This window comes from Astatotilapia calliptera, chromosome 18 (assembly GCF_900246225.1).
Source record: "Astatotilapia calliptera chromosome 18, fAstCal1.2, whole genome shotgun sequence".
In the NCBI taxonomy this organism is placed as follows: domain Eukaryota; kingdom Metazoa; phylum Chordata; class Actinopteri; order Cichliformes; family Cichlidae; genus Astatotilapia; species Astatotilapia calliptera.
In genome coordinates, this window is record NC_039319.1 from 23,311,262 (window position 1) to 23,319,982 (window position 8,721).

At 45.0% G+C, this 8,721-nt stretch overlaps 1 protein-coding gene across 2 annotated transcripts; it reads right to left on the reverse strand.

The window, feature by feature from the left end:
- Nucleotides 1–20: 20 nt before the first annotated feature.
- Nucleotides 21–8,455, reverse strand: nr2f6a (nuclear receptor subfamily 2, group F, member 6a). 2 transcript variants are annotated; one of them, XM_026149628.1, is made up of 6 exons: nt 7,556–8,455; nt 6,456–7,239; nt 5,069–5,163; nt 3,402–3,730; nt 2,983–3,229; nt 21–2,343 (listed from the first exon to the last, which is right to left on the reverse strand). In XM_026149628.1, the coding sequence occupies exons 2-6, from the start codon at nt 6,722–6,724 to the stop codon at nt 2,069–2,071; spliced, it is 1,215 nt and encodes a 404-aa protein (XP_026005413.1). In that variant the 5' UTR covers nt 6,725–7,239; nt 7,556–8,455; the 3' UTR covers nt 21–2,068. The 2 variants fall into 2 exon arrangements, with proteins under 2 accessions (XP_026005413.1, XP_026005412.1); XM_026149627.1 differs by having other exon boundaries at nt 3,402–3,733.
- Between the last annotated feature and the right edge of the window lie 266 nt (nt 8,456–8,721).

The following is an 8,721-nucleotide window of genomic DNA, read 5'->3' on the forward strand; positions in this document are numbered from 1 at the left end:
ACATAACAAAAGACACATCGTCATCGTTTGATTCTTTTAATAGCGTTGCCATACACATGAAATTTTAAATCTTAAGAACTCAGTAACACAAAGATAAGAAAACATTAACAATATTGTTCCCCTGCCTCTACGGCGTGGTTGTGTGAATTGTAGACTGAGGGAAGAATATGCAAAGAACTTCCAAAATGGCCCAGCAGCAAATCAAGAAGCAGGAGTTGCACCCTTCCTCTCTGGTTTCTTAAATTGCTAACTGCTGAATCGTGCTGAGTTTGGAGTGCGTTTTTCATCATTTCCTTAAAAATACCTAAAATAGTCCTGATTTTGTAAACCCGCCTCTTGAAATACCCATGTGAGGTAAATTCATGTGGACCGGGGAATCCCATCTTCTTCTAACCCGACAGACCGTATAATCTTTTGGCATTGAATATCCTGCAAGCGCAGTCTTTTCACCAGATCCTCATCAATTACAACATCATTCACAAACAGCAGAGACACACTCAAGATGCTAAGAGATGAGAGCATGAACAGCTCTACGTCGTATTAGTTGTAATGGCATTCAGCTTCTTTCTTGACATCTCAACAGATGACAGAGGTATTTTCATGTAAATACAGGTAGGAAAAAAAAAGAAGAAACATTTAGGAGCTACCATTGAAGGCAAATACTTTAATGTTTAAATGAAACTTTAATTACATAAAATAAAACAGTATCAACTTAGCAGAGATCCAAAATAACAGTTGAACATGCAGAAAAGACAAAAGCCGGGCTCAATATATATATGTACATATTTCAATACAGTTTTCGGGAGATCGTGATCTCCAGAAGCGTAAACTGGAATTTAACTGGTAGTGTCGATTATTTACTCTTAGAGCTGTTTTTGTCAAGCTAATTCTTGTTGTTTTAGAATCGTTTCAAACAGCTAAACTCAAGTAGGATTTAGACGTCAGCCTGCCGTTTCTCAGTGCATATGTGAAAAAAGAAAACAAATATATATTTATATATATGTATATATAATAACAATGATGTTTGATCAAAATAACGCTGAACATTCAGCGAGTCAAAACGACTGAAAATCAATTTGGGGGATCTAAGACTCGTGTTACACAGGTGTCTCAAATTTGTACTGAAAAACAAGGCAGTTGTCAAAAAGAAGGCGGTTTCTGGTGAACAAAATTTACAGAGGTTTGTGTTTAGGAAATATCAGACTAAAGCATTCTGATGTCTAGTGAGGTATTAGTCCGCTCTCATCTTACTATGCCTTTTTTTTAAATCTTCTTCAACTACACCACCAGTGAGCCCTGTGGATGAATTTAAATGCGCTGTTTACTCGATGGTCAGGCAGTCACAAGTCGGTTCATCTCATTTTCTGGGTGTGAGGACCATCTCGTAGGATGATATGATAGACTTTGGTGAATTTTCCTTGGTTTTATCTCCTTTCTGCTCCTTTTCAGGAGCTCCTTAGTGTCTTCCTCGTTGTTGAGGTAAGAGTTTCCCTTCAACAGTGAGGCGCACAGATCGATCCATAATAGTGATACTTCATCATCCTGTTGTCAGTTATTTGGTTAAAAAGGTCATTGTATCACAAATGGCGAGCCATGGAAAATGAGCCTGGTGTGGGAAACACTGCTCCTCCGATGTTTGTTGGCAGGACAGTTTTGTTCTCTAAATGTATTTCTAGTGGGGTGCTGCTGCCCTCTACATGAAACTGCAGAGTCTTTAGTCACTATGACATGTGGGTGGTGACATGACTGGCTGTGGTGGCCATATCGGAGCCCAGCGTGAGGAGCTGGTCTCCGGCCTGGGACCTGGCACCAGAACGACAGCACTGGCAACAAGACAGCTCCAGCTTGGCACTGGCTATGCTATTCTTCTACTCTCTTCTTCTGGAGGCCCATGTGGAGTCTGAGGGCTCGTTCATGAGGGGGAATTGAGCGGTTACAGTACAGTGCATATGATGGCCAGCTGGCGCTGCAGTTTGATAACCACACAGATGGATAGTGATGAGTCAGGAGGTTTCCTGTGGGTCCTTGTCGTCACTATTACCAGACGGAGACCTCGTCTGTCAGGGAGCTACTGTCCTGGGACATACGGCCAGCTGATTGAGTTTCCGGAGAGCTGCATGTCCCGGATCAGCGTCTCAATGGGTGTCTTTCCTATCAGGCGCATGAAAAAGAGCTGGGAGATGAGGCTGGCAGGAACGGCACGCAGGGCGGGCAGGCGCAGGAGGAGGCGGCCGAAGCGCTGAGGCTGACTCGGGTACTGCATCCTCTCGTACTCTGTCAGAGCCACCTGAGCCTTCTCCTGCAGAGACTCCACGTGTACTGGGTCTGTTAGACCACAGGCATCTAAGAGGGAGGAGGGAGGAGGCAGTTACTTAATAGTGTGGGCAGGTTACATAAAGAGTCGTGATGAGCCTAGAGGAAGGATGAAATCCCAGCAAATAATGTAATAAAACCTCCCAGAGGGAAACACGTGAAACCAGAGTGCTTCATCTATGGATGCTCTCAGACCAAAAAATGATTTATAAGCCTCACTTAAAAAAAGTTTTACTTTAAATAATGATCGCTTTTAGAGGTGACAGTCGCTATAAACTATGTCTTTAAGGCAGACACTTATGTAAGACTTAAGTCAGGAAAAGCTCAGGGCTCATGCTGATCAATGGTGCTGCTAATTACAAAGCACTTAAAACATTACTGCATTTTCAATGACAAGCCAGGAGATGGTGCCATAGGAGGTAAATTGTTCGATGAATGCCTTGGACTAAGTGGCTTGTTAGTCTTCCAGCAGTTCTTTGTGTTTTTTCTCCATGAAAGAAGAAGAAGGGTCTTTTTTACAAGATAAAGCTGTTGGATGTTTGCCAGGCACCATCTAACTGTGAGGATTTGTACCATTCTTTTGTTGATCTAGCTGTGCTAAATGACAGCAGGTGAAGTCAACAAGCAAGACGTTTTCTGCTCTTACTAGCCACTCGAATCACTAATCACCTGGCGAGAACAGCGCGATGGCCTTGAGACAGCTGTACTCAGCAGAGTCCACCTGTAGCCTGGTCAGCTTGTCCACCTGGTCCTGGAACACCCTCACCTGATCCATGAAGGACACCACGCGCTCCGCAGACATGGGCGAGGAGTGGAAACCAGCTGCAGCCAACAGGGGCGCCATGTGGAGCGGCAGGGCAGACTGCGCCGCGCTGAGGATGAACAGCTCGCTCCAGCTCAGTCTCAGCAGGGCCACCTGAGGATTTAGTAGTGTCTCAATCAGTGACACCCCCCCTCAACACTTTAATGTCTACTCAGTTCATTCTGCTTATCTTTTACAGTTCCTGCAATATAATCTGATAAAGAGGGAAGAGTCTTTCAAAGTCAAAACTGTATATGTGGCGTTTAATTAGAAATAATCCTCTAACCTGGTCGGACACAGGCAGCTCAGGGAAATAAGGGATGTTCCTCGCCCACTCCACTGTGCTGAAGAGTAACCGCGCAGCCAGTTCACAGATATTATCTATTCCCATAGCGTTATCAGGACCGGCCTGCTGGTTGTACTGGTGTCCGTAGCGACTGTTGGGGTAAGGCTCGGCTCTCAGGAGCTGGGAAATAAGTTCAGACACTGGCTGACCACCACCACTACCTCCATTGTTGTTGTTATAGAACTCGCCGCCTCCAAGGCCACTGGCGCCACCTATGGGTGTGATGGAGGGGCTGAGGCTCGGCTGAGGTGGGATGCGACCGCGTTGAACTGCTGTATTTTGGTTGGGGGACAAAGGGGAGGAGAGGAGAGGAAAGGAAAGGAAAGGGTTTGGAGAAGAAAAGGGCAGAATAGAAAATTGCAAAAGACAAGGGGAGGTGATGGAGGGGATTTGGTTGAGAAGACCAAAGAGAAAAAAAGTTAAAACTGAATTCAGCCAGCAGTACATTTCTGATTACCAGGCCTGACTCAATTAGGAAGCTATTCTCTAGCATTGAAAGCATGCACAATCAAGCTCAGCTCAAAGCAGGGCAGAAACCAGTAGAGATCTCTCCATTTGGGGATATTAATTCCCGGTATGAGCATCTGCCCTTTTCAAGCGTCCTTGATCAATATGCCCAATTCACACATACAGTAGGAATGCGGCTCACTAGCTGACTCTGACCTCTGACCTCTCAGTCAAGGTAGTGGAGCAAAGGGAATCTCTCTCGTTTTCTATAGGGACTCATAATGTGTGTAGTTAGCGTACTTTGTGATCTGTGATTGCAAGGAATAAACCAACTGAAGGGACACTGAGGGAGGATGTCTGTGCTTAGAATCTCCTAAATGTTGATGTCAGTTTTAAAAAGCCTAACAAATGTGTTTGTATACAACTATTTATTTATTTGTTTGTTGTTGTGTATCTGTCAGAGGGACATTTACTGATGGCCTCGCCTGATCCTCCACTTAGGGTGAAGTTCCCATATTGGATTCTTCTTGATTGAGCCAACAAGTCAGAGGATTTCTGTAGCTTCAACCAGAGGTTTAAGCCTCTGGGACGCAGGTGTCTTAGCCCTGTATCCCTCTCACTCACTGTTACGCAGGCACTAGATTAAGCCACTTAGTACATGCCATTGAGCTGACACGCATGGCTTGCTAAGCCATGATAGGACCTAGAGAACCATGTGTGGCATTCTCTGCACTACAGAGCACAGAAAAGGCAAGATCACACTAGCAGATAATTACTACTATACTTTAATGGGTTTTTATTCTTTATTTTAAAAAAGTATCTGACGGAAATAACGAGAAGACTCTGATGCTTAGTGCTGAATGTCACTTATTCCCCCTTTTTTATAGTGTAGTGGTTTACACATTTGCCTAACAAGCAGAAGATCCCCGGTTCTTTGGGGTTTACGTAGGGAAGGGTATCCAACATATAAATCAAATAAGCAGAGCTACCCACTGTGGCGACCCATTGTAAATACAAGAGCAGCTGAAAGTAGCCTCTTTTATTCATTCAGCTGAACTATTTCCACTATTGTGCAATTACAATCACAGCATTTGCCACAGTGTTTCTTATTCTTATAAAGTGAATGGATGGTAAAATAATTTGGGGAACAGGATAGTTACCTTCTTTGCGCATGCCAACACGGAAGCACTTCTTCAGGCGACAGTACTGGCACTGGTTCCTGTGGTGCTGGTCGATCTGACACTCTCTATTTGATCTGAGAATAAACCCGCCAAAAAAAGTCAATTAATGAATAATAAGTCATTAAATATTTGATTGTCTGGAAAAATGAAGTTGGCCTCATGTCATCGCAAACAATTCTGCAGCACATGCAGCAGAGCAGCATTACAGATGTGTAAAGTTAATAAACATTTGCCTCACATCACACCTCTTACACACTGTATTTACATGTATTAAAATACATCGACCACACTGTCCTGTAATACAGTTAATAACGGTCAGCTCTACTGCGGGCGTCAGTTTGTGTGACGTGTGATCAAAAGCGGCCAAACATGATGACAAATATAAGAACAAAGCCCATACAGCGAGTGGAAAAGCTGCTCTGCTCTGATGTGCAGCCATTATCTTCCTCTCAAAAAGAACAAACAAAAAATCTGATGAGCATAAAAGCTGTTTGCAGATTAGTGTCAACAGCCTGATGCCAGCACTTCCTTTTAACAGAGCTACTCAACATTAATATTGCATTATGAAACTAGATTTTCCACGAGGCTGCGCACAACAGGATGGCGCCCAGAGAGCTGATGGCTACATGGTTCAGTCATGTAGCTTAACTGTATGTAGCTGTGTGCTGTGCACAACAGACGCTTTCATTATTATTCAAGTAAAATTGGCTAAAATGTTATCATGGGCTAAATAAGTCAAATGAACAGCAAATAAATAAATAAATAATTGTAATTAATTAATGGATTCAGACAGTTTTTTGATCAGAAGTGAACAGAAATAATCTGAAGTGAGAATAGCTTGGCATGGCAAAGCATGCAAGCTGAAGAGCACGGAGAGTTTTTTAGATCGATTTAAAAAAAATGAAAATAATCACTAGTTTCAAAATTGTAATGGCGATCTAGTGAACACATATAATAAATATTAGCTACAAATAATAGCTGATTTGATTAGTAACGTTTCTGTTATTTTTGGGGAATAATTTAGTCAGAAAAAAAACAGATAATAGAGAAAATGTTCTTCCCACATGAAAGCAGTTTGTTTTGTGGCACTTAAAGTAGTACACCCAGTACAACAAGACAAAGAAATGCAGCGAGTCCTTACATTTAGGAAGTTTATATTTGTCAATAACAACTATTTTTTCAATATTTCATTTAGGCTACAATTTTTTTTTTTAAAGAAAAAAGAACCACATGGGCGTATTTTTAACGATAACTAATCTCATTTCCTCTTTCACCTTCCAGATCCTGTATTAAGCGGGTTTCTCAACGCTGTGCGAGCTCAGCCCATCAATAAATCAAAAAATAACAATTACCCACAATGCCTCACCTGCAGGTGTAGCTGAGGTTGCGCCTGACGCTCCTCTTGAAGAAGCTCTTGCAGCCCTCGCAGGTGAACACTCCGTAGTGTTTCCCGCTGGATTTATCCCCGCACACCACGCAGTCCACCACGCAGGCCTTGTCATCTTCTCCGGCTTCCATGTCGCTGCCTCCCGCCTGGGGAGAACCGTCTTCCTCCTCCCCCCTCAGGTAGCCCTTGTCCCCCAGCCCGTTAGTGCCCCCATTGGGATCTCCCCAGCCCCCACTCACCATGGCCATCGCTTGGTTACCGAACCACCGCAGAGGAAAATGGGACAGGCAGCCAAGATTTCTGGTTGCTGTCAAGGTAACATAAATATCAAAAAGTCCAGACTGTGTGTGCGTGTGTTTTCCCCCACCTCTCCCTCTCTCAGTTGTTTATGAAGTCTCTGGGTTATTATACAAAAGAACAGAAAGAAAAACAATCCTTGGGGTTGATGGCAGATGTCAATGAGAGGGGGTTAAAAAAAAAGGAGGGGGCTTTAAGCCTTTGAGTAGAAGTGTGTTTGGCAGGAGAACGAAATAAAAACAAGAGCGATCAGTCTCCTCCCACTCCACTATGACCTGGAAACAGTCTCAGTGTGGCAACTTTTAGTTTTGCATGCATGTAGATTTCAGTGTCTTGTGTCTCTTGCGCTCTCTCTTTATCCAGCTCGTAGCCCTTGCCTGGTGTTTTCGTCCTCTTCTTCAGACCAGTTCCTGAGATGGTTAAGGGCAACGAGCACTGCCCAGGAAAATAGTCTCAGCCGAGGAACCTTACACAGGAAACACACATTAAGCGCACACCCTCCAAAATTAGAGCAAAACACAAAATCATTTGCAAGCAAACGGCACGAGGTGCAGAATCCCGTCTCGCGCTGCTCTGCATGCTCTTGTCCTCTCACACACGTACAGCCCTGTCTCTGTAGCAACAGTAATGGCTGAAAAAGGACCTCAGCATAGCTCGCCTCAGCACATGCCTGGAGACCATTTCACCGCCCCTCTTAAAGTACCCCTAACACTGAATTTGCCCTTGCTAGTAGCAGCTATTCTGTGTATGTAGAGTCCTTTGAGAGAAAATGTCAAGCTTACCTTAGAGCAAACAGTAATGTGGTGTCTGTGGCTCCCCTCGCTGAAAAAGAAATCCTCTCGTCGCTCTAGAGATCTTCCTGAGAAGGCAGGCAACTCTTCTCTCCCTGCTGTAATCCTCTCAGCAGCAGCAGTAGCATTGTGACCCGTGATGGAGACATTCCACACTGAGCAAACCAAGTTAATGTCCACGCAGCAGCTGCAACATTTTCAGGTGGTCACGGCGGTCCTCAGAGCGATGTTGGGGGCAGCTGCAAAAGCAGCAGCGGTGGCAGCAGACCTGGCGACGTGGACTGCCTGCACTCACTTCCAAAATACACACCAGCAGATCCCCGGCACAAGGAAGTGATCTCTCTTCCTTGCTTGTTGTAGCTTGTTGTAGCTTCAGTTGTGACACAAGCCTCTGTGCTTCCTGCTTCCACAGAGAAAACCCAGAAAAACAAGAGAGCGTACAAGAGGGTGTCCGTGTGCTCAGCCCTCCATAGTTCCTGCGGTCGCTCTCCAGGCGCCTGTGCAGCCTCCCTCCAGCCTTTTGTCAGTGCTTGTCCACCAAGAACTAATGACTTGCGGCCTAGCCCCTGTGTGCTGCTTTTCGCCTCTGTGTGTGTGTGAGAAGCTTTTCCCTATGGCTCAGGCGATCAGAAGGAGGGGGTTGCAGAGATGGGTGCTCCTCTCACCCCTCTGTCTCTCCCTCTCCGGCTTCACAGTCCACAAATCAGATTATGATTCAAGGAAATGGCTGAGCTCGACACACAGACTGAAATTCTCAGCATTTGCTTTTTTCCCCCCACCTTCTGTCTCTCTCTCTCTCCTCGACCCTCTTTCCTGTTGTCTGTTTTCCTCCAACGTATTTGTAAGTGTCTGTGTGTGTGTCTGTGTGTGTGTCTGTGTGTGTGTTTGAGAAAGAGAGATCAAGCAAAGCCGGAGAGAGAGAGAGAGAAGGAGGGAGGGGAGCAGGAGTGTATGCAGAGGGGGAGGGGGCTGTGTGTGTGTGTGTGCGCTCCCAGGGATTTGACACTGCTATTCAAGCCCTGTGGTTACCATGGTGCTGGCTGCCTTATATGGCCATTGGAGTCAAAGAGCAAAGAGAGTGGGCTGTGTAGGGCAGCGTGCGCACACAAACACACACACAGGAAGAATGTGGAGGATGTCTGTCTTCAGAGATGCAG

Excerpts from the sequence above, each read along its gene's own strand:
- nr2f6a (XM_026149627.1), bottom strand. The coding sequence starts at position 6,724 with ATGGCCATGGTGAGTGGGGGCTGGGGAGATCCCAATGGGGGCACTAAC. Across the intron at positions 3,734-5,068 it reads TGTTGGCATGCGCAAAGAAG|CAGTTCAACGCGGTCGCATC; the intron begins GTAACTATCCTG and ends ACCAAAATACAG. Across the intron at positions 3,230-3,401 it reads AGCTGCCTGTGTCCGACCAG|GTGGCCCTGCTGAGACTGAG; the intron begins GTTAGAGGATTA and ends CTAAATCCTCAG.